The sequence below is a fragment of the Gadus chalcogrammus genome, chromosome 16 (genome assembly GCF_026213295.1).
Source record: "Gadus chalcogrammus isolate NIFS_2021 chromosome 16, NIFS_Gcha_1.0, whole genome shotgun sequence".
NCBI lineage: Eukaryota > Metazoa > Chordata > Actinopteri > Gadiformes > Gadidae > Gadus > Gadus chalcogrammus.
Window position 1 is genome coordinate 14,528,616 of NC_079427.1, and position 25,000 is coordinate 14,553,615.

Sequence of the window (25,000 nt, forward strand, 5' to 3'; positions counted from 1 at the left end):
TCTCTCTCTCTCTCTCTCTCTCTCTCTCTTTATCTTTCTCTCTCTCTCTCTCTCTCTCTCTCTCTCTCTCTCTCTCTCTCTCTCTCTCTCTCTCTCTCTCTCTCTCTCTCTCTCTCTGTCTCTCTCTCGTTCTCTCTCTCTCTCTCTCTCTCTCTCTCTCTCTCATTTTCTTGTTCTCTATCTATGTCTATCTTTTAGCTCCTAGTTTTAGAGAAAAAGGCAACAAAATCATGTTGTCACTTTATTACAGTTTCTGTTCCACACAACACACAATACTACTAATGGGACGGGGGTCAATAATTGTTCATCTCTCTATTTTTGCTCTGAGATGGTCTCCCTCTCCCCTGTTCACCCTGTACACCTCCTGCCTGCGTTACATGGAAACTTCCCATGGAACATGGAAAGTCCTACAGATCTATCAGTTCGATTGTGACGGTGCGGCTACAGTGTAAATAAAGGATATACTCTAGTGTGCCAGAGGCATGTAGAGATGCTGGTGATTCCATGGATGTGGATGGTGCTCTACCTCTCTACCCTCCCCCCCGGCCCCGGGCTCGGGATGCAGTAGAGCCTTAATGATGCAGTGTGCGGGGTGTCAGGGCACCAAGGGGACATGATTAATAATGGGTTGGAATCAAAGGCTGACCTGCAGTAGAGAGGTCCCCCCAGCAGGGAGCTGCCCCAATGTCCCGGACGCTGGCTTGTGGCTCGTGCTATAGAGATGCTGGCTTGTGGTTCAAGCCACTTCCATTGGCCACAAAAACGTTGGCTGCAGTGTGTGTGTGTGTATGTGTGTGTGTGTGTGTGTGTGTGTGTGTGTGTGTGTGTGTGTGTGTGTGTGTGTGTGTGTGTGTGTGTGTGTGTTGTGTGTGTGTGTGTATGGCTGTATGATTGTGTGTGTGTGTGTGTGTGTGTGTGTGTGTGTGTGTGTGTGTGTGTGTGTGTGTAGGTGTGTGTGTGTGTGTTTGTTAATGGCTGTAATGATTGTGTGTGTGTGTGTGTGTGTGTGTGTGTGTGTGTGTGTGTGTGTGTGTGTGTGTGTGTGTGTGTGTGTGTGTGAGTGTGTGTGTGTGTGTGTGTGTGTGTGTGTGTGTGTGTGTGTGTAGCTGTAATGAGTGTGTGTTTTTGGCTGTAATGGTTTTGTGTGTGTGTGTGTTTGTGTATTTGTGCTGTAATGATTGTGTGCGTGTGTGTGTGTGTGTGTGTGTGTGTGTGTGTGTGTGTGTGTGTGTGTGTGTGTGTGTGGCTGTGGCGGTAATGATTCTGGGTGTGTGGATGTGTGTGTGGCTGTGGCGGTAATGATTGTGGGTGTGTGGATGTGTGTGTTTGCGTGGATGTCCACATGTGTATGTGTGTGTGTGTGTGTGTGTGTGTGTGTGTGTGTGTGTGTGTGTGTGTGTGTGTGTGTGTGTGTGTGTGTGTGTGTGTGTGTGTGTGTGTGTGTGTGTGTGTGTGTTGGCGTGTATGTATGCATGGGGGAACATGCTTGCGCCAGCGTCCTACCCCCTCTCAATAGAAAGGAGGTCTAGCGATCAATTGTGTGAAGCCACCTTGTTGATTAATTGATTTCCAATAACCCCCCCTAACCTCACCGCTCCTCTCTGCTCCCCGTCCCTTGCACTGGGGACAAAGCTTCCCCGTCTTTCGCCCCCCTCGTGCAGGGAAGCGCTGATTTACTGATGCAAATGTTAACGCTTTGAATAAACGAAACAATAGGAATCCTTTCGCTAACACAAAATAAATGACTTTTCTCCCTGTGCCTGGTCGAGGGGTCACAGTGCAAGCGCCGCAAGCCTTGCTCTATCGTGTCTTCTTCTGCGGCGCCCCTGGGCGGAGGGCAGTCCAGCAGACAAAGGAAGAGGGCCTCGAACTACAGCGACCGACGTGGTGCTCAACGTGCCCGGTCCCCCAAGCACGTCCTCCTTTTGGGTTTCCACAGGTTTCTGTTTTGTTTCCACTGATTTGAATGCGCGAGTTGAGGGAGGGTGTGTATTATCTTTATGTAAATGGCACTGTGAGACCTATGCACAATGTTTACAGTCTGTCCATTGGGGGGGGGGGGGGGGGGGTCCGCCCCTCCTGTGAAAGAAGGGGGGGTCTCGCTCAAGGAACAACATTAACAATGTGGTAGAGAGGGCGAATGTTATGTGTTTGGACCCAGTCTACCTGTGCCTCATCTCCCAGAACAGCATATAATCCCAAATATATAATATTATATGTACAATCTTAAAAGATTCAGCAAATATAGCCTGAACTCATCTGTTGTTGAGGATGATCCCCAACTGCCTCAGAAGCTGTTTACAAAAACTTTGTTTACTAGTAAAGGCAATAGACTGGAAAAAATATGATGTCTGTGCCGTGACGTCATCTGTTGTTATGAGGCCTTAGATCTCACTTTATGGGCGCTGCCATAGCGTTAGATTGAGGCAAGCAGCGCAAGCTTTCCATTTTTGGCCAATTTAGGGCGGGAATTGAATGGCCGCCCAAACCAGAAGGGGAGTACTTATAGAGTAGTTACAGTAGCCTAGCACCTCTTTATGTGCTGGAACACACTTTAAATTACTTTAAAAAGGTTTTCCAGCCATGAAGCGGCAATCATAAAGCAAATACTAACCCATTCAATTGTCCTTCAAATAAATGCTTAAAATATCCTAGATATATCTGTTAAAGCGATAGTGTTTTCACATAACTAATATATTCCAAAAGTTAAAACTTCCTGGCAGCCCGTGCCTCTATCTTTGTTTATAAGATTCTTACTCTCGACAGTCCCAAAACATCTCCCGATCATATCACCCAGCAAGCCCAGCTATGCTACTCTGCGTCAAACAGCTGCAGAAAATGTAAGTGTTTCCTGCCTACTAACTGACATTTATTTATTTACAAATATTCACCTCACAATACGAGAAATAAAGCACAGTTTTACAAATGACCTAAAATTGTGACCGGCCTTTTTGCCTCCAACCACTGGGAGCCAACTCTAGGCCTTTTATGATTTTCCATCAGCCTTTTGCTTTTTGCAAAAATGTGGTCATGGCTGCTGCTTGGTGTAGGCTTACAAACGTACTCGACTAATAATACAGCCACTACATCTATGGTAGCCTATCATTTCTCCTACTGCTGAAGCCTCTATTGGCTTAATGTCTACGTACATACACACTGGCATAATCAATTGTGTAAAGAACACACACACACACACACACACACACACACACACACACACACACACACACACACACACACACACACACACACACACACACACACACACACACACACACACACACACACACACACACACACACACACACACACACACACACACAACACACACACACACATACAGCTGCAGGGTGCAGCAGACCTGATTGGCCCAGTCCTCTGGCAGGTTTTCCATCACACGGGGTCGGTAATGTAGGAGAAGTCTGTTGGTTAGGAGGAAAAGCTGCTCTGGCTGTTAACAAGAAGTCCCCTAATGAGACTCCGCTGTTGACAGCCTCACAAACCCGCAAATGAAGGAGTGTGAACGTGTGGCCATTAGCATACGTTCGTATTAGAGTAAATGTGTGTGTGTGTGTGTGTGTGTGTGTATGTGTGTGTGTGTGTGTGTGTGTGTGTGTGTGTGTGTGTGTGTGTGTGTGTGTGTGTGTGTGTGTGTGTGTGTGTATGTGTGTGTGTGTGTGTGTGTGTGTGTGTGTGTGTGTGTGTGTGTGATTGTTTTTATTCATGCATGTGTGCTAACCCGTGCAAGACTCAATGTAAGAATCTGCTGATGAAAGTGTTTTTGTCACATGACCTCGACAAGAGACAGGAGGAAAGTGTACGCCTGAACTAGCATCTCTTATTTCCATCGCCCCAGTGGTTTATATATCTATATATAGATATATATAGATATATACGTCTATACACATATACAGTATATATATATATATATATATATATATATATATAGATATAAACCCGTGATTGGTCTATAACCAACCATACATTGTGTGTGTGTTCTTCTTGGTTTGCTTCTCTCTGCTTTTGTGTTTTAATGTTGCTGAGCCTCTTTTTTTGATTCATCTGATGAATGTATAAGCCAGCATGCATGAAGAGTGCACGTGCATCTCATAGGTGTACCTTACGCCCAACAGCTCCATACATACTGTAGCACCATGGCCATCGTAGTCCTCCTTCTGTAACAGTGAATCATTCATGCTGAGCCCTGACTTCTGTCCTCGCCAGAGGAAGCTCCGTCTGCAGATGCGCTTCATCACACCCTGTGACAGCAACACACCCTCCTTCTGTTGGCTCTGTGGAAGCTTCCAGACAGCCAATAGAAAGTGGGTGCGGTTTCTTCTTCACAGTGCGGCCTGGTTAACCCACTTCTCCTATAGTGTGTGTGTGTTATCCATTTATGAATGTTTCGGGTGTGCGAGAATGAGTGTGTGTGTCTGTCTGTGTGTCTATTCTACGTTTATATGGATGTATCCATTTTTTAAGTATCCCTAATGATTGAAGATCATTGGGAGGATTTTAATTCTGCCGTTTTAAATTCAAGCTACTCAATCAGACCCGTGTTTGTAGAGCTAATGAGATATCAATGAGCAGATCTGCATCTGGGACATCTGGGACATCTGGGACATCCGGGACATCTGGGAAGGGAAAGCCTCACAGCTGTCCCTCCTTCATCAGTCATTTTTACTAGCCAAGTTTCACACCACCATGCTCACAGATTTTAGTCTTTCCCTCTCTAGAAATATATTCTCATAGCAATCAAAAAAATATGTTCAAATAATGTTTGTCTGTGTTTTTCAGAGTGCCCTCCAGAATTCCCCATGGGGGCTGATGCAGGCGTTGGAGAAGCAGGTGGGAGAGCTGAGGATCGATCCAAACAATGAGAGCTACGAAGCAGCCCTGGGGGATGCAGGGGACAGCCGGCCCAGTTCAGGTAGTCCTGATGCTGCGGGACGGTCTTGGATTTGGATGTGCTCAATGTGATCTCTGTCTCACTTGTTTGTTCATTGTTTGGTTACCTTTCAATCACTTTCCATTATAGTTTAAGGTTTTTCGCCATATGGACTATTTAATTATTGCAAGAATTTATTTTGAGTGTATTTAGAAAATTCGGTGTGATATCTGTCAATTCTTTTCTCCCTTGATGTTTTCCTTCTCCCTCTCACATCCTCCTATTCTCCTCTTCTCCTATTTGATCCCAGGTTTCTATGAATCCAGCGAGGGTCACTCTCCAAAGGAAACGTTTGAGCCCACAGACCCTGGCTCTACCTGGGCCTACAGCAGTGAAAGGCCCAAATCTCTGGGTGAGGCAAAAGACAGAACTATGTTTCCGCTACAAATTAAAATGTATGGCGGTAAAGTGAAAATGATTTGAATTCTCAATTTCATGGAAAGAAACCACCACGATCCAACGACTCTTTGTAGTGACTTAACTTCCTTGCCTTCGTCAGGAGACGCTCTCATGCTGAGCGCGGACGACGGCCAGGACTCACCGGCGGCACGCACCTCCCTGCCCCGCTCGTTCTCCGCGCCCTACCCCCCCCTGGAGGGCATCGCCGAGGAGGGCTCGTCCGAGGAGCCCTGGCAGTGGGAGTCCCGCCAGGCCGCGGGGCAGCAGCCCTCCCCGGAGGAGGAGCGCCGGGTCAGGGAGGAGGACTACCGGCGGGCCCTGCGGGTCGAGGGCTACATCCTGGGTCTCATCCAGCAGCACACGCTGTCCCCGCCGCGGCCCTGCCAGCCCCGCACCACCCTTAACCCTGACCTCCTGTACGGCCAGCACAGGAGGACCCCTTCTCACACTCCCGAGCGCCGCCTACTTGACCCCCGCGCTGACCTCTCCCCGAACCCTGAGAGCCAGGCCTGGGGTGGTGACCTGCTGCCGGGGGAGGCCCCCTCTTTAGAGGAGGACTGCTATCTGGCATTGCCCTACCCCCGCCCAAGGCCCCTCTCCCTGGCCGGAGGGCTTCCCCCACCTCAACTGCCCACCCTCCGCCCCAGCTGTGGCACTGGGACGCTGGATCTTTGTTATCGGCCCGACTCCCCTTCGCACTCCCCGTCCCCCCGCTCCCCGTCTCATTACAGCCAGGAGTTGGTGTGTGCTCAGTACATCCCTGGACAGGGCTGCCACGCCCCTCTGCATTCACCCAGTCACTATGCCCCGGGTCAGCTCAAGTCCGGCCTGCTTATCACATCCCCTGACCGGCCTAACCAACCCGCCAAGCCCAGAGGATCTAAGAAGAGCCACGACAATGATGGACCGGCCTCGAGGAAGGGCAGCACTAAGGCCAGCAGGTCCCTGTCCGAGAACAGCCTTCTGGGCCAGCAGGGGCCGCCGGAGCGCCGGTACAGCACCACAGAGAGGCCTCAGGGCCGGAAGGATCCCGCCCTCCAGCAGGCCCAGGGCAGCGGCCCGGGGACCGCCGGGACCGGCCGCCGCTGGTGCTCCAACCTGGAGCTCAGCCAGGACGAGGGGGAGACCCAGACCAAGGCCGGACCGGGGCATCGGCGGCCGACACGAAGGGCCCGCCAGGGCCCCGCAGCAGCCCAGCCTCAACCTCGCGCTCAGCATCATCACCACCAGCACCAGCGCAGCCACAGTGCCCTGCCTCAGCCCCCAGACTGCCCAGAGAGAGCCCCTATTTGTCGGGGAGAGGGGGGTTCCGCCGCCAGGGCAGCCCCTGGAGAATCCGAGTCCAGCATGAGCGAGGTGTACTCCCGCGCCTCCAGCTCCCTGTCCAGCGACTCCGACGAGGGCGGACTGGTGTGGCCCCAGCAGCTACCTCCACGTCTGGCTCCGTCCTCCTCCTCTTCCTCGTCTTCTCCCCAGGCCTCGGCCGACACCGCCTCCGCCTCCGCCCAACCAAAGGCCTTCGTCAAGATCAAAGCCTCCCACGCGCTCAAGAAGAAAATCCTGAGATTTCGCTCGGGATCGCTCAAAGTCATGACCACGGTATGAGGTTAGGGGTAGGACCACTATGAAGTTTGGGGTTTGGACCTCCCTATGAATTTAGGATTATGACGTCCTCATTGGGTTAGGGCTATGATGAGCTCCCCATGAGATCGGGGTTATGACCTCCCTATGAGGTTAGGGTCATGACCTCCTTTTGAGGTTAGGACTATGACCTCCTAATGAGGCTCGGGTTCGGATCCCCTTATAAGGTTATGATTATGGAGTCCCTTTGGAATTAGGGTTATGAGCTCCCTATGAGGTTTGGGTTCTGACCTCCCTATGAGGTTAGGCTTAAGACCTCCTTATGAGGTTATGATTATGAGGTTTGGGTTCTGACCTCCCTTTGAAGTTAGAGGTCTAAGCTGCGCTCCCCTAACCATTTTGAAACCGTAGCAGATTTTTCTGTGTATGTTTCTTTTCTTCCTCCCAATATCCTAGAAGCTATTGCAGAGACTTCCCTTGCTCACTCTTGTGACCTGCAATTAACAATTCCAGATTTCCTTCCCGACCTACCTCTGCTTATTTTCTCAATGACGGATGCCTTTTCATGCACATAATGCTGGGCTTGCTGTAAACCCACTGTCAGTATACTCTGGCCGAATGCATCCCCCAGCTTCCAGCTATCTGACACACTGCCACGCTTGTTTATAACACTATGCGGTCTCCCTCATTCCGGGAGCACCAAAAGATACCTCGAGGTAAATCCTCCAGCTGATTCTTCCTCTGCTGATTGAGCTCAAATGAACTGACCCTATCAGTATTCTTCAGGTCCTTGTCGGTCAAAATATGCCCTAAAGCTTAACCGTACAACATCTCTTGTGATTATCTGTAAGATGCATTATACAGGGTTGTGCTATGCTATTTCTTTACATTTCCAATGCTGGCAGAAAGTAAGGTATAGCTGATTTTGACCGACTAGCTGCTAAATGCTAAGCATGTATATACTCACTGAAACAAACTTACATAGAAACAGCTGAACATACACACTTATTGCCCTCTGGTTGCCTTCATTTGAATGAATGTAGTTTGTAAAAAGATTATTAAAAATAAAGACCTTTTGCTGTAAAATGTTTTTACATGTCTATTGATCATGCTTATTGTATATATGCCCTGCAGTCTCCCAACCAAAATGAAAATGATTGAACCTGTTTCATATGCATCACATGCATCTTGTGCCCCTGTATGGCCTGTGAGAGGGACAGCCGCAAGGCCATGGGGCCTGTTCTGTAGAAGGCGTAGTAGCGCCTCCAAGTGGGCGCAATAAATAAGTACACCCAGTGGCAGCCGTAAGTGGAGAAAATAAATACGTTTACAAGCGTCCCTAAGTAGAGAAAATAAGTGTTAAATAAGGGTTAGATAATAAAATAAGGGTTATATAATAATGCTTTATTTTAAAGAAAACCGAACAAATTTACAATGATAATGAATTGTTGCTTTCAGCCAGGGGCATTTCTAGGTTTCATGAACATCCGGGGCTAAGCCCAACGGGAAAATTAAAATGCCAAAAAAAAATGGTATGCTTTATTGTGCATGCAAAATGTTTCATAATGCTTAACCTAAATAAACGAAAATATGCAATTATTATAGTTTTAAATAGCTACCTGGCTGCTGTGCTGCTTATCCCCAAACATCTAAAGTTCCATTCAAGTTATTTCTGAGTAGAATAAATACAAGTGAGACAGACCATAATTTCATTACTTCTAGACTGAATTGAATTAACACATTCCATAGTTACCAGTAAATATACCAATAAATATTTATATATATATTTTTTTATTATTATAAAAAAAATTTACCCCAATTTTTTATCCGGGGCTAATTAAATAATATCCGGGCAGTGGTGGGCAGAGTAGCTAAAAAATGTACTCAAGTAAAAGTACTGTTACTTTAAGATTATAATTACTCAAGTAGAAGTAAAAGTACTCGTAAAAATAATTACTCAAGTAAGAGTAAAAAAGTATGCAGTGAAAAGACTACTCAAGTACTCAAGAGTACAAGTACTGAGTTTCTCCGATTTATTTTTTAAATAAACAGAGCAACACAAACGGTACAAAATAGACACCAACAAAATATAAAACAGCAATGTTCAAATAAAGATAATGTAAATAACATCCTTTTAAATAAAATAAATAAGAGTTTTAAAAATAAAGTGTGTGTGTGTGTGTGTGTGTGTGTGTGTGTGTGTGTGTGTGTGTGTGTGTGTGTGTGTGTGTGTGTGTGTGTGTGTGTGTGTGTGTCACTCTGTTCGAGCCTGCATGAGAGTTCAATGTTGTCATTAGCTGTTACGTCTTTCTGACCAATCGCAGTTCAAGGCCGACCTGGGCTGTGCCACTTCGGGAGGGGGCGCTCAGTTACTCCCCTCTAGACAAAAGCGAATTGGTTGCGACGTTGACCCGGCGCCCCCCGAAACGTTAACGGGCCACAGGGAATTCTCCCAACTCTCCCGATTACCACTCTGCGTGTGCGTGCGTGCCTGTGTGCAGGCGTTATTCAATTGCCTCTCGGCCGCTTGTACCCGCGATCTCGTCCTTTCGGTCATCACCCAACCCTCATGACCATAGGTGAGGATAGGAACGAAGATCGACCGGTAGATCGAGAGCTTTGCCTTGCGACTGAGCTCTCTTTTCGTAACAACGGTGCGGTAAAGCGAACGCAATACCGCCCCCGCTGCTCCGATTCTCCGGCCAATCTCACGCTCCATAGTACCCTCACTCGCGAACAAGACCCCGTGGTACTTGAACTCCTTCACTTGGGCTAAGGAATATTCACGTGATAAAAATAGATCTCTCATGTAATAAAAGAAAAGATTTAAACAAAAAGTAACGACCGTCACGTAGCCAAATGGAACGGCGTAAAAGTACCGTTCTTTCTTCAAATATTTACTCAAGTAAAAGTAAAAGTAGGTTGCAATAAAACTACTCCTAAAATTACAATTTATCCAAAAAGTTACTCAAGTATTTGTAACGGAGTAAATGTAGCGCGTTCCTACCCACCTCTGTATCCGGGGCATAAGACCCGACAAAAACAGCCTAGTGACGCCACTGCTTTCAGCCAGCGTGACTATAAGCCACCATATATCCCTCACAGTTTAACAAGCTGACCACTGCTGAATATAGAACTGTAGCCGGATAAATTTAATTAATGAGGTCTTAAGTTTACTAAAGTTGACAAAAACAAAACTATATGAGAGTTTTTATGAATTTGTGTAAGAGGCTACAACATTTTGTTTTAAACTAAACTAAAGCTAAACTCCCCAATATGCATGTGATTCGCTGGCAGATATAACAAAAAAAATATATAAAATCTGACTGTCTATAAAATCTGACTGTGTCTTGGTGGTGCGGTTGTTTTTCAAACATAAAGTCATTGTGTGAGTATAATGTCTATAATGGGTAAAATTATATATCATTACATTGTTTAAACATTCATTTTTTTTACCCTGGAGCGACTCTTAAGCTCAATATTGCCTTAATATTATATTATATATGTATAACCCTAACCCTATATTCTAATATTGCCTCAATTTGACCAAGAAAAAAACATTGTGGTTCAGCAAGTAGTCTTAAAGAAAAACTTTGTGTGTGTGTGTGTGTGTGTGTGTGTGTGTGTGTGTGTGTGTGTGTGTGTGTGTGTGTGTGTGTGTGTGTGTGTGTGTGTGTGTGTGTGTGTGAATAATTGTACATATATTACTGTTATTTATGTGAGTACAGATCACAATCTTAGTGTTTTATTTTCTGTGATAAAATTAAAACCCAAAATTGCATTTGTTCATAGATAGATAGATGAGCTAAAGTAGCAGTTAGCCATTACAAAGAAAAAGTCATGAACAAGAGTACACAAAGTCCCATAAGAAAGAAAAGACATTTAGATCATTTTCGAGGGGTTTAAATCAAACACAAAAACAGTGTAAGATCAATACATTATTTCATCTTTTCATTTTGTTCGGGGGGGATAGGTCTTTATGGCCATGTAATATTAGGGAATGCTAAAGGTGACAATCTCATACGGACTGTGCCGCAGAAGCAATGTTTTTTCAAGCCAATCAAATTGTCCCTGCCCCTAACAGAACATTCCTGTTTATTTATGAGATCCAAGATGGAATACACAGCCACAGAGCCATCATGAAACCCCACATATACATACAGCTGCTCACACACAGCCACGGTCAATGGCGTCTTGCACATACGCAACATCCCCACTTTCCCCCCATCGGCAAGTCGTATTACCGTCAGCACGGACTCTGGATGCACATCACAGGAACACTGTGCGGTCAGGGCAGAGGGCTGGGATAGGCATACAGCGTAGCGCCCTGCTTTGTCCAGACACACTGCAAAAGCAGCACCTTCAACCTTCACAGAGCAGGTTTGGTGTGTGGAGAGGTCCAAGTACGCCATGCCGTCTTTGTTTGTGGAAAGGAGCATGAAGCTTCCAGCGGAGGATGTCTGGACGACATGTGGCTGAATGCTGAATGAGCGAGGGAGTTGAAACTGCTGCAACATTGTGTCCTCAGGTACCTTCCAGGTATACACGACTCCACTGGAACCCATCACCAGCACAAAGTCTGGCTGTTGTGGAAGCATGTGGAACGCCACAACATGCTCAGAGTGCGCTGCATGGGAGAAGCGCCTGCTGACAGTGCCAGACCAAAGGTTTGTGGCCAGCAGGTCTCCTTGGTGAAGGCCAATCAGGAAGGTGCTCTCAGGTGACACCTTGGCTGCGTCTAGGTAAAGTTGTATGTGGCACACAACACCACCGTTTTGCAGGTTCCAAACTGGCGATAGGCCTCTCTCGCAGAGACTCACCGCAAATTTACTGTTTGGGGTGATGAGAATGTCTGTTGCACTGCTGCCTCTGATACGGAAGATGTTCTGACGCGTGTCCAGTTGCCAAACGTAGATGTCTCCACCTGAAACTGACACAAGATGGCTGTTGTCTGGAGAGAGCATGAGTTTTTCCACAGGCCCCTCATGAATGAAGTTCACTTCCGGATCTCCTGTCCGCAAGCTCCAACCCCATACTGCTATAGAGCCGTCTGCTGTGTAAAACTTCTCCCCAACCTCGTCGGCCACCACCTGGCTAACCCCATGTGACATTTTTGGGGACATACCAGCTGCATTTATAACTTCCCACATTGAGAGACAACCACGAGGAGTGATAGTAATAAAACCTGAGGCTGTTTTGAGAAGTCTAGGAACAGACGTGCTGCTGCATGTGTCAAGGGAAAGAACACATTCCCCACTGCTTATGTTCCACACCAGGACAAGGGAACAGGATTGTAGCAAAGCCAGAAAGAGATGACCTTCCTGGGCTAGCAATGCATGGAGGAAAGCCTTTCCCTGTGGAGTCATAAACTGGCCCAACATTACCCATTCACATGTGTTCCACAGTGTAATCTGTTGAGCTTTGCAAACCAATAAGGTGGCTAGTTCATACGAGTAATCCACATTGAGAACGCTGTTCCCACCTTTATCACTAAAACACTCAAGTTGAAAAGCAGGTTGGGTTGGTCTTCCATCCACATTCCAAAGCATTATATTTCCGGTAATGTCAACACACGCCATATCACACTGTTCTTCACAGAGGATTATTGACAGAATAGCATTCTGATTTGGGTTTGAACATTCACAAACAGGATTGGTGTTGTAAATGTCAAATATAGCCACTGCCCCTGTCTCCTGCCCACAATACATGAAACGACCATCATCGGAACAAACCAAACAGGTCACAGGGTTCTGACACTGAAAATTCTGAGGTTTGCCATTCGCGCCACGAAACACACTCACAAAACGTTTGTCCTTCCACCACACACACAGATGCTCCTCCGTCTCCACACATCCCTCGACCATGTGCTGATTTGTCTCACCCTGGAACTCCTCAGTTTCCAGTGGGCCCTCAACTTCTACAAACATCTCTGGACTGGTGACAGCCAATAAGAAAAGCATGTTGCAGTATGTGGAAAGCAAAATTCTTCTACCAGTGCTCATCACTCGAGAAAACTCCACTTTGAGTTGTTTGTTGCTCAAGGACAGTTCCTCTACCTCCCTCCATGGGCTTCTCCACATCCAAGCAATACCACTTTCCATGACCCCAACTACAACATTGCAGGCTGTCAAAGCGACTTCTTTGATACAGCCTTGCCCTTGTATCCCCTCACTCAAGGAACACTGAATTGAGGGAAGTATGGAAGAAGCAGGGCAAAGAACAACACTTATGCCGCTTCCTCTTCTTCTCCTCTCCTGTTCAATCTCCTGAATGTAGACTTCAAGTTCTTGGTAGATTCCGACAAAAGGAAGAAGTCTGCACTCCATCAACATTGGGAGCTCCTCGGGAGAGCTTTGAAGGATGCATGCAGTTGATTTCAGCATGCTGGCTAAGAGGGCTCGTTCCCTGGGCAAAGTAACCACTTGTGACCTTTTCTCTCCCATCAACATGTCTACCAGATCCCCCAAAAGACCTGCTAGAACCATGGCCTGCTGAAAGCCAAGAGACAGTAATAACTTACGCTCCAACTCTTCCCACCTTTTGCTTTCTTGCAGGTGGTGGGGCAGCTCTATGATCCTCCTCAGGTTCACTAGACTTCCCTCTTTGCAAGCAGAGGACAAAGCATCGGAAGACCTGAAGACAAAGGGCTGACATGGTGGCTGCCTGTCTATGTACACGGCCATTTCGGCCGTTTCAGAAGCCGTATTAGTTTTGCTTGACCCAAACTCTGTTGTTCCTGATGGCTCTGACTCCCTCATAATAATGAGGGGTTTTGCATTTCCATACGCCCATCGGCCATTGAAATAGTCTGCCATCAATGAATGAAGCTGCTCCCTCAACTCGTGACAACCTAGATACTTCTTAGTCACCACCAGGCCGAAATGCCTGCACACCCAAAACAACAGGGGTGCCCCAGCAGCCACAGTCCTCCTTCCGAGGAACATCCTCAGGTCCAGCAGGAGTCTCTCCACATCCACGTGAGGTACCCTCAACCTGCATGAGTGCGCTTGACCTCTCAGCGTGTACTGCGTCATCAACACCTCGTCGTCACTGGACAACAGGTCAGTGAGCTCGGCCTCCGTGAGCCCAGTCCTGGAGAGGGTGAGGTAGGACAGGCAGCGACGCACCAGAGTCGGACCGTGTTTCTGCTCGAGGACGTCCAGCAGTGCAGAAATAGATGCATGGACGCCATTAGGGAGCGAGGATTCCATCACTTCCAAATCTATGTGAAGGTGAAAGAAGAAGAGAACAGTTGAACAAGAACAATTGACTGAGGTTTCCTCAGTTGTGGTTGAGATTTAACCTAACTATAAGGGATTGTACATAATATATACATTATACCTGAGGTCCAGTGCAAAGTTTGGGAGTGCAGGAGGCGGGCGTAGAAAATCTGGGAACAAGAGCCCAGAGCCTTGTTAACCAGAGTCTGCTGCCCAGAGGTAACTCTCCTTCCAGAAAGGCTGAGCAGGGAGGCAACCATTCTGATACACTGTCTCCTCTCCACCGACTTCAACTCTACAAAGCTATAGCCTTTGCTCTGTGTCTGACCCGTTTCCATCAGTAAACCCTTCCTCTCCTTTTCCTTGGTAGGCACAATGCTGTGCGAAACCGGTAGAGGTGAAGAAGTGCATTCTGGATAGTGTAGTTGGATGGCTTGTAAGGCCTGCTTGCGACGGTTGGACACTGACAGGATGAGCTTGACGCTAGCGGGGAGAGGGGAAGGAAGGCATTGGACCATGTGTTGGACATCCACGTCGTTTATTTGATCCAGGCCGTCCAGGATTAGTACAACAGGCCGATTGGGAGTAGGAAAACTGGAGAGGAGTGAGGAGAGGTGATCTTTGAGCCAAGATTGAGAGAGATCAGGTTCAAAATATTGGCTGGGGATACTTTGTTTGGGTCTGGGTTCTGGAGGATTAGGGTCTTTGGGCTTGGGATCAGAGAGCGTAAATTAGGGTTGGAATGGTGGTTCTCTGCACTACAAGGTTCATGGTTTGAATCCAGGTTAGAGGGCAGGCCTTTGGAGATGTGGAGGTCAGATGAGACGTCATGTGGTTGTCTGTAGCAGCACACTATTTGATAGCAGAGTAGGGAGAGGATGTGCTTCGGGGACGGGTTAATTGTTATGTTAGCAAAGTAAGGAATGATCACTGGGTCCTGATCAGCTAGCCATGATTTCACCTGTAGAGGGACAATCAGAAAACAGAAACAGAATTTTACTTTGTATTAGTAAGGGAAAAAAACATAACTTATCCCTAGATCCCTAGAAATAGGCACCCAGGTGTGGAAGGTTTGAACTGGCCTTTTCTGAACTTCTATGAAACAGTTTTTAATTATAAAAAAGTATATTTGTATATTTGTAGAGCAGTAGTGAAAGTTGTGAAATAAGTTGTGAAATAATTCAGTCTTCAGTGAGTGAGTCGGATGGCTGTGTCAGCAGATCATTTAATATATGATGCTGATATAATGAGACAGACATATTTTTACAAATGAATAACACAAATAAAGACAAAAAGAAGATTGTATTATGAATCTGGCAAATGATAATATGCTGCATCTGACAACATCAACCTTTTTAACACTTTACCTGCTGGCAGCAGTGTGCAAGCAGGACTGTTTTCCCAGTGCATGGCCCGCCTCCAACCACTAGCGGGCGCTGTTTAGCCCTCTCCACCAAGTAGGTTTTTATCTGCAAACACAAATGTCATCTTAAAGGGGGCATGTTATGCCACCAGGTGAAAGTCTGATTATCCATTACAAGCCGTTTTCAAAATCTGCAGTTTTCTGTGTTTTAGTGACATCACGAGTGTCCACCTAGATGTATCCTGGATAGATCACTATATCAGCCTACCCAGTTGACTGTAGCAAATGTTGCTCAACTATCAATCATACATCTAGGTGGACACTGCCACCTGTGATGTTCCTAAACACAAGAAAAGGCAGATTTTAAAACGGCTTATAATCACAATCACACTTGGTGGCATAATATGGCCCCTTTAAGATTGAGGTTATTTTCTGACCTCTTCCGCCTCTGGGCGAGTGACGTCATAAAGACGTGAGAAGACACCAGACAGTTCCTGCTGGGCGGCCATCTCCAGGGCCAACGCGTCGTCAAGGTGACGGACAGGTAAGGGGTTACGGCGGTCGACCAGGTCCACCAGGTCTGAGTACACCTGGAGACACAGAGACTCTGTGTAGGCTCGCCGTCTGGCCGTGGTGAAACCGTGATGACTGTTGCATTCCGTGGTTGTGGTGTACACCTGGAGCTTAGAGGAAGTGATCAGGCTCGGCAGGAAGACGTCACAGAGCTGCGACAGGAAGTGGTCACCAGACGGCTGTGTGTATACAAAAAAAGTATCGGTGGAAAATAGAGGAGAGAAGGTAATCACAGGAGAGGAGTCATGTTATGCTATTATATTATAAATCGAACAAATCACAGGATATATCCACATGCAGGTTAAGTTTTATCACACTTCATGTCAGCTCTGAATTAATAAAATAGAGGATAACTAACTAACTACTACACTTGACATTCATTCATTGTCATCGAAAGGTGGGCGAGAGTGTGGTTGAACAGTGCCTCACTGTGGCTGTGGAGTGTACTATCTGCTCTTAAGTGGACAAAGATGGATTGATGGTAGTTTATATAGGCTATAAAACCCTGGTTGTTATACCAGTAAATGTGGAGTGAGTAGTGGGTCTTGGTCTGGATGACTCTGCTTCTTTCCACTCTTCTGGCTGCATGCATTGCGGACTCTGTGAACATAGACCAGGCAGCGACTCATGATGTCATCACCAGAGCCCTCCCGCAGAGCCAGTCGTAGATCTGCATCGAGCTCTGTAGAGGAACCCAATGGCCCATGTCAGGATAGTAGATCTAGATGCACGCACACCCACACACACACACACACACACACACACACACACACACACACACACACACACACACACACACACACACACACACACACACACACACACACACACACACACACACACACAAACGCACAAAGACACACGCACACACACAATGGCCTTACCTGATCTTAGATAGTCGTGGGCTCTCTCTTGCGTCATCAGGCCGTCACGGACACAAAGACCCAGTGCAATCTGAAATACTTTCAGCGCCTCCTCTCCTTTATCCCTCCTCTTACTCTGGTCTTCCTCCCCTACCTCTCCCTATGAGGAAGGACACAATGGGCTCTGTGTTGTTTTGATGAGGACCACCGATGCTCTAGCAATGGGGAGGATTCATCCCACAAATGCAAATATGTGATACAATGCTTTCATCCAATGTCATGTCACAATCTATTCTAGTTTTAATCCATTTATTTCTAAATGGTAAGTAGCGTTACCTTCCCCAAAACCCTGATTAAATAACTACAAAACAAATAATACACAAACAAATCAAACACAAAGCCCATTCGTAACTCAATTTATTGGTAACATTACACCCCATGCGAGAGGGATTGAAAGGAGAAAGGAAAGAGGTGGGCATAAGGGTAGGCGTCGTAAAGTATGTTCGGGAAATATTAATAAGAAAAGAAAACCTGTAACTGTACGCTGGCACTCTGTACTGCATTGTTTTGTATTAACCATAAGTAGAAAAAAACTGCCTATTCTATCATCCCATCGATCGACTGAGTCACGCTCACGTTGCTCTCCACATGGCCTTCGCTTCGACTGGCCCGCGTCCGCAAACAATAGGAGGGCAGGATGGAGTTCTCGTCCCTCAGGTAAGCCTCCTCCAGGGCACTGGTCGTGATTCCTGCATGCTGGCACACCTGGAGCAACAATTGGTACTCTGTCACCTCCACCTGAGAAGGCAGGCCGGCCCTGCCGTACTGATGTCCCACCAGTGTCTGCAGGGCCCCCATGTGGATACAGAAGGAACAACAGCAATGGGTGAGGCAGTAAAACACTGAATGAATCTCAACATCACAGAAGGCTTGTTGGTCTTGATTTAAATTTAAAGTTCTTGTTGGTCGAATTCATTCCATGCATTTAAAACTAATGTGTCATATTTTAACAATCGGATTCTCAATTCATAACATTTGATCCGTTACATGGCTCCTGTACCACACGATGCTGATGACATTTTGGTCTGGAACACTTATTTTGTAAATCATTCTTGGGTGGTAACCAACCAGTAAGTAGGGGCCATTGGAGTTGTTTTGACATTCGTATAACAGCTGCTGCCTGGTCCTCTGGTCTGGCCATCTCCTTGGATCACTGGACTCACACGGGTCAATCACCTGCAGGAACGCATGCACACAGATAACGCTACACAGGAATACCCGTCAGAGTGTGTTCATACTTCAGAGGACAGGCGGGAGATCCGCTCAGATGCAGGCAGAAGCCCACATGCAGGAATGCACAATCATACACACGGGCATGTGCGCACACACACACGCATGCACACACCTACACCACATATTAATATGCCTACCCCACATTTTATTATTAGCCAATGAGGCACATATAAAGTTATTATATATAGGCAGCCTTACCATGAGATCTAGTCCATGCGTGTTCCTGCAGTGCTCTCGTAGTCTGGGGAACACAGTCTCCCTCAATGCCCTGCGCTCCACCACCGAATCTGTGTTTACACACACACACACATACACACGTGCAGCCGTAAACAAACAATACCACCTCAATGGAACTCACTTCACCAAAGACCTGGGGTCCCAAGACTTTGGACAAGCAACACAACACAAAATGATGTGTTTTTCGAGTGGTGTTTTTATTTAGCGAGACTAGAGCAGCTAGATTACGGATACCTGCGTTCACCAGCCTACCTTCTGGGTTGGAGATCAGGTAGATCTTCACACGGGAGGTGCAGGGCCGTGATCCCAGCGAAGACTGTTCCATTACCCCTCTTCAGAACGGGTCTCAAAGGTTTTGATTGGAAAAGATAAACAATAAACAGGCTTCAGTGTGGAGGATCCATGCCATCCACAGTCATGATACAATACACGTTACCACTCATAAAGCTTTTAAATCTAGGTTGAACACTAGAGATATGGGCCGCTTGCCTCTCTGCCCCATGCTGGTGTCCTGGAGTAGGAAGTTTTGTTCTATGGGCTTGCTGTGCCTTGAAGGGCAATCACGCCCATCCTAGAGGAGGGCTGAACGTACTAAACACAAATGCATGTATACTCAAGATTGCCGATTAGACACACACACACACACACACACACACACACACACACACACACACACACACACACACACACACACACACACACACACACACACACACACACACACACACACACACACACACACACACACACAAAAGCACCTGATAATTTTTCCCATATTTTTTATTAACATTTGTACACAATAAATACAAACTTTGTTGTGTTTTTTTTTTACAGCCAATATGAATATCTTGAAATCAATTTTGCACCTTCTCTTGTTAATGATAATATGGCAATAATCTATTAATAGATAGAAGGCCATTCCACCGCATCTATTATATAGCAGCTGTGCAACTTCCCCTAATCCAAAAAGAATGACCAAACAAAACAAGAAACTAGAACAAATAATAAAAACACTGAACCCGAAAGGTTTACTTTTTAAAAATAGGAACGGTTTGAACGGGGAGAGCGCGGTGAACGTCGAGGTTCGCTTGATCGGTTTGATTGTTGTTTGCAGAACGAGGGACATTTCTGTAAACCATAAACTTCAAAACAAGTTTCAACATATTATCAATAAGATCTCAGAGAGATCAACACCAGGCTGCCGTCGAAGTTGCGTCGCATGAAAAAAGAAAAGAAAAAAGATCTTGCTACTTCTTGGAATTTAGCGAGACACAAAAGGGTCAACCCAACAGGCTCTGCTAATGCCCTGAATTATCTACACAACACGGCATGTTCTGTGTTACACAACACGTCATAGAGGACTCACTTGAGAAAGCAGAAGCAATGTCGTGTTTACTTGCCCAAAGAAATCGTAATCGTTTGTTCCTGCGCCAGAGACAGGAAGGAAACACTTACATTTTTTGTTCCAATATTGGGACTTTTGGGAAAAACTTGTTCCTTAGCCAACAAAAAGAGGGCGGCAGCAGGGCACATGTTGAGAGTAGACCGTGTTATTCAAACACACCTCTCCTCTTCTCCTATGAGAAGTACAATACACATGTGCTCCCACACATCGGCTCATACCTGTCTCAAAGTACACTGTTTGTCGGCCTCTTTATAAAGATACACTTCAACTGTATTCTGAATGGTTTCATTTGAAGTTAAACACAAATGTACAAAGTTCAACTTAACCGTGCCATCCCTTATAAAGATGGCAGATTAAAATAATAATAATATAAAATAATACAAAATAAAAAACTTCAGTCACACTGATACAAAGAGGATCGTCCACACAATTGGAGTGATTAGAAGAACTACGCTTTAGATAAATTAAACAGTTCTATAGTGCTCTAGGGAGAGCACACCTAGCTCAAATATGTCGGGGATAAGTTTTCTTAAAGGGAACAACACATGGCTACCTTTCAAAAAAAAGTGCTACATTGCCTTTTAGGCAGGAGGGAAAAGGCTTGGAGGGATTTTAAATAAGCTGAATTACATCTGATTTATATCTTTCCCGATAAGGAAAGATGTGATTTTATCTAGCTCCATTTTTATGACTGGTTGCAAGCGATTTGCTTCTAGCTGGATGTGTGTGAAAGAGTTTTGAAACAGCATTTAATAAACCGTACATATCTTTCATTCTTGCCCTTTTTTGGTTCGTCGTCTCATCTGCCCTGGGGCAAAGTTGAACCACAAAACAATGAAAACAACCAAAGGTGAGGGGTGATACTGAACTGAATACACAACTTAATACCTTTAGGGCTCACCACTCTGTAACAGAAGCATAAAGAGGTCGGCGAAAGATAAACACCAAGCAGGTCTGTTCAACAAAATGACATGAAATGAAAATAATAAACAATACAAAGAGCTAGGGGGGGGGGGGGAATCAAACACGAGACCCTGACTCCACTCTGTCTCATCCAATCAAATGAAACGAAAACCCTCCCATTCCACAAGCGCTCCTCCAAATCCCTTTCAAAGAGGATTCCGTCAATCCCGTTATCCCGGACCCATGTCCCGGGACCCCTTGGCCCCGCCCCCCTCCATCCCGTCTCCTGCACGGCGGACGTCTTCCAGGACTAAATATTAGCGATACAGACGCAGAGACTGGGAGGCAGGGGGGGGTGGGTACGGCCGCCATGTTTGTGTGTGTTCATGTGCTTGTGTTAATGAGGGTAAATAATGTGTGTGCGTGTGTGTGTCTACCACTGCTTCACACGGCGTGCCGTACACCAAGGAAACACGCCGCACACGGGTACGAGGCGACAACTTAGGAGGGGGAGAAGAGCAGGGGAGGGAAGGGGAGGGGAGGGAGGGCTGGAGAAAGGACTCTGACGCCAGGGGTGGAACCAGCCACCCCTGCCTGTCTCTCTCACTTTATGTATTCACTTCCCTCGTTCCCTCTCTCTCTCTCTTTCTCTCTCTCTCCTCCTCCCGGCTGCATTCACAACACCCGTGTATATTCTTCTGAAATGTGACGACAGTCAGTAACTACATATCAAACAGGTTCAACTGCGTTATTATAATATGTGGAGTGCTGCGCTGCGATGATCCTATGACCACAGTTATGTACTGCACTAATACATTAAATATGACGCGATGCTGGGGGATAGGGCTGGCATTTTTACACCATTCTGTCTCCAACTCAACCGTCTCAATCGCAACCGACCCCAACTCTCAAAATAACGATCCAGCTTGGATCTCAGCTTTTCTTCTGGGTGTGCAAACATGCCATGTCTGCAATTGTTATTATTTAAAAACACTTTTCTTTTTTTTTTCTCCATGTTCATTTCTTCACGGAAAGACAACCTTGATTTATTCACTGGGTGTTTTGTTCACCCCCCCTCTGAATAAATAAAGGTTGATTGACGACAGCAGGATAACCTTGCCCGGCAGGTCGTTGACATACAGTGTCTCTTTAATACGTCGGCATAGTGGGTCCCCCTTGCTGCTGTGCCCGGTAAGCGTTTAGTGGCGAGGCTCCTCGCCTCGGCCCCTGCTCCTAGCCCATCTCCAGCAGAGCTCCTTCTTCCAAGATGGCTGCCGGATGAAACCAGGCGTTAAGGCGAGTAGGAGGTGGGCGGTGGAGATGGTGGGGTTGACCTCCACCCTCTTTGGGAGGCGGAGCCAGCGGTCCCCTTCCTCCACCCCGGCTTTATTCCCCTGTCCCTCCTCCTCTTCGTCGCCAGGATGAGGAGGAGCATGGCGGTGAGGTGGGTTCGTTCCCCTTTTTAGTTTTTTTTTGTGAGGATAAGGGCAGGTGAGTTCCAGAGCCTTTAGGGGACGTGTCTCTCTCTCTCTCTCTCTCTCTCTCTCTCTCTCTTTCTGTATATCTGTCCTTCTATCCATCCGTCTGTTTTGTCAGTCACACAAGTGTGATCTCCACCTCCTCAGATTTGCTGCTTTTCTCCGGCTTTCTGCGGGGGTGCTGTTTTGGAGGAGGGGGGGCGGCACGCACCTGCGGGGGAGCAGAGGGAGGAGCCTATCAACAGCCGGATCATGGGTAACACACACACACACTGAAACAGGACAGTCTAGTATAGGACGCTGGTTATGGTCCCAGAGCCTTTTGCTGGGATCATAGCCGCAATCGACAATCGACCTGTAGGCCTAATTAGATCAGGAGGCGCCCTAACCCCTACCTGCTCCTTAATTCACCTAATTAATAATTAATGAAGTGAATATGTCACTTTGGTTGGAAGAGCCAGCTAAACTAAGTTCTGTAGTTCTTCACTGTGCGTCCTTCTCTTCCATGTTCTTTTCTAGGCCTCTCTAAGGGTGGGGTCCAGGGTGGATGGCTGAGTGTATGGCCACCAGGGTAAGGAGCGTGTTGGGTACTTACAGGCCGTAGTTTGCCCGGCCCTCCGTCAGGGGTGAAGCGGAGAGGCTGAGGAAAGCCTGGAGACACGGGACTCCGGCCAGAGTTGTGATCTGGAGTGACGAGGAAACGACACATAGAGAGATAGAGATAGAGATGGATAGATAGATATAGATTCAAACCCAACCAAATTAGCAAAGCATATAAACCGGGCAGTTAACACCAAGAAGAACCCACGACCACACACAAATTGAACATGATTATCTGTGTGTCTGTATGTGTATGCGTTAGTGTGCATTTCTTTCTCTATGTGTGTGATGCCTTTGTGTGTGTCTCTATGTGCGTGCGTGGGTGTCTTTTTGTGTGTGTTAGCATGCATGAATGTGTGCGTGTGTGTGTCTTTTTGTATGTGTTTGTATGTATGCATTTATTTTTCCATGCATGCGTTCTCATTAGTGTGACGCCTGTGTGTGTGTCTCTATGTGTGCGTGTGTTTGTGTGTCTTTTTGTGTGTGTGTGATAGCTTGCATGCGTGTGTATGTGAGTGTGAGAGTGTGCGTGCGCGTCTCCTACTGTGGGTGACGGGTGGGCCCTTGAGTGCGGGGAGCGGGGGCTTGTGGTCCCCGTTGACCGTGGCAGCCGAGGGCGAGCGGGGGAGGGGCGGCGGCGTGGTGGTGGCGCTCTCGGTGCTGGTGAAGGAGCTGATGGGAGGCTGGTCGTACAGGGGCAGGGGGGGCAGCGACGACATCATCTTCACAGAGAGGGACACCTGCGGGGTGGAGAGGGAGAGAGAGAGAGAGAGAGAGAGAGAGAGAGAGAGAGAGAGAGAGAGAGAGAGAGAGAGAGAGAGAGAGAGAGAGAGAGAGAGAGAGAGAGAGAGAGAGATAGTATGAGAGAGAGAGACAGACAGACAGACAGACAGACAGACAGACAGACAGACAGACAGACAGACAGACAGACAGACAGAGACAGAGTGAGACAGAAAAACAGACGGACAGAAAGAGAGTTGGAGAGAACGAGAGAGAGAGAGAGAGGGAGAGAAAAGGAGAGATTAGACATACGCATAAAAGTTTGAGGGCAATGACCCAATATGCTGAGATTGTTTTTCCCAATCGTGTGTGCACACATGTGTGTGTGTTTGTGTATGTCCACTAATTGGCTTGAGTGCTCTGTGCATCACAGCATGGTGTGTTTTGTCTCAGGGCTCTTTGGAAGGGAGAGGCCACATCCTTCCTGTCATTGAGCTGCTATTAGGGCAGTTCTCTCCCCCTCTCTCTCTCTCTCTCTCTCTCTCTCCCTCTGTGATTAGTGTGCCTGGCTTTATCAGGGGCTGGCAGGAACAGAGTTTTGCTTGGCTTTGATCAATTGTACCCTTTCCTCTCCCCTCTGGTTCGCTGAGAGATTGAGGGCACAACAGGCAGGCCGGAAGAGAGCGAGGCATGTCCCCCTAGCACTAACAGCAAAAAGTCCAAGATGTGGTTCTGGGTGTGTCTTTTAATTGTTTGCGTATGTATAATGACTCATGTATGCCCAATTATGGTAACTTAAAGATTTTTATGTGCATTCTAAAATTCAAAATAACATTGCAACACTCAACATCTGTGTGTGTGTGTGTGTGTGTGTGTGTGTGTGTGTGTGTGTGTGTGTGTGTGTGTGTGTGTGTGTGTGTGTGTGTGTCTGTGTGTGTGTTTGTGTGTGTGTGTGCGCACGTCTGGCAGCCTCAACGTCACTGCTTGTGCATCTGCATTTGTGAGTATGTTTGTTTCTGTGCACATTACACCAGCACCAACACCTCTAGCAGCATACCGGCGTGTCCGCTGTCGTCCCTCCTCCTCCTCCTCCTCCACCTCCTCCTCCTCCTCCTCCTCCTCCAACTCCTCCGCCTCCTCCTCCTCCTGGCTCTCCGTTCTCGGCCAGGTCCTCCACCAGCACGGAGGGGAACACCCCCACCCTCCCGTTGAGCTCGCCCTCCCAGAAGCCGTCGTCCGTCTGCATGTCGCGGCTCAGGAGACGGATGACCGCTCCCTCCACGAAGGACAGCTCCTCCTCCGCCTGGCCATCATAGTCGTACAGAGCACGCACATACACATCTATGGGAGGGAGGGGGGAGGGGGAGGGAGGGAGAGAGGGAGAGAGAGAGAGAGAGAGAGAGAGAGAGAGAGAGAG

The 25,000-nt window shown here is 47.2% G+C and overlaps 4 protein-coding genes across 5 annotated transcripts in view; 1 reads left to right on the plus strand and 3 right to left on the minus strand.

Annotated features, from left to right (window-relative positions):
• Nucleotides 1-6,952, plus strand: part of LOC130406726 (dapper homolog 3-like) — an 11,031-nt gene extending 4,079 nt beyond the window's left edge. Inside the window, exons 2-4 of the mRNA XM_056612413.1 lie at nt 4,798-4,930; nt 5,199-5,300; nt 5,448-6,952. Coding sequence (XP_056468388.1) covers nt 4,798-4,930; nt 5,199-5,300; nt 5,448-6,952 — 1,740 coding nt within the window. The remainder of the gene's footprint in view (nt 1-4,797; nt 4,931-5,198; nt 5,301-5,447) is intronic.
• A 1,368-nt stretch (nt 6,953-8,320) lies between these two features.
• Nucleotides 8,321-14,261, minus strand: LOC130405447 (NACHT and WD repeat domain-containing protein 2). The gene has a single exon (XM_056610529.1). The coding sequence runs from the start codon at nt 14,137-14,139 to the stop codon at nt 10,906-10,908; it is 3,234 nt and encodes a 1,077-aa protein (XP_056466504.1). The 5' UTR covers nt 14,140-14,261; the 3' UTR covers nt 8,321-10,905.
• A 366-nt stretch (nt 14,262-14,627) lies between these two features.
• On the minus strand, nt 14,628-19,019 carry LOC130405450 (NACHT and WD repeat domain-containing protein 2). The gene is made up of 9 exons (XM_056610532.1): nt 18,730-19,019; nt 18,439-18,527; nt 18,076-18,183; nt 17,584-17,790; nt 16,969-17,107; nt 16,603-16,766; nt 15,949-16,263; nt 15,516-15,617; nt 14,628-15,109 (listed from the first exon to the last, which is right to left on the minus strand). The coding sequence occupies exons 1-9, from the start codon at nt 18,800-18,802 to the stop codon at nt 14,711-14,713; spliced, it is 1,596 nt and encodes a 531-aa protein (XP_056466507.1). The 5' UTR covers nt 18,803-19,019; the 3' UTR covers nt 14,628-14,710.
• Nucleotides 19,020-19,228: 209 nt separating this feature from the next.
• The window catches only part of LOC130405449 (F-BAR and double SH3 domains protein 2-like), a 57,558-nt gene continuing 51,786 nt past the window's right edge, over nt 19,229-25,000 (minus strand). For both annotated transcript variants that reach the window (XM_056610531.1, XM_056610530.1), the window contains 4 exons: nt 24,641-24,924; nt 23,408-23,603; nt 22,859-22,947; nt 19,229-22,474 (listed from right to left, as the gene is read on the minus strand). In XM_056610531.1, coding sequence (XP_056466506.1) covers nt 22,382-22,474; nt 22,859-22,947; nt 23,408-23,603; nt 24,641-24,924 — 662 coding nt within the window. In that variant the 3' untranslated portion in view covers nt 19,229-22,381. The remainder of the gene's footprint in view (nt 22,475-22,858; nt 22,948-23,407; nt 23,604-24,640; nt 24,925-25,000) is intronic.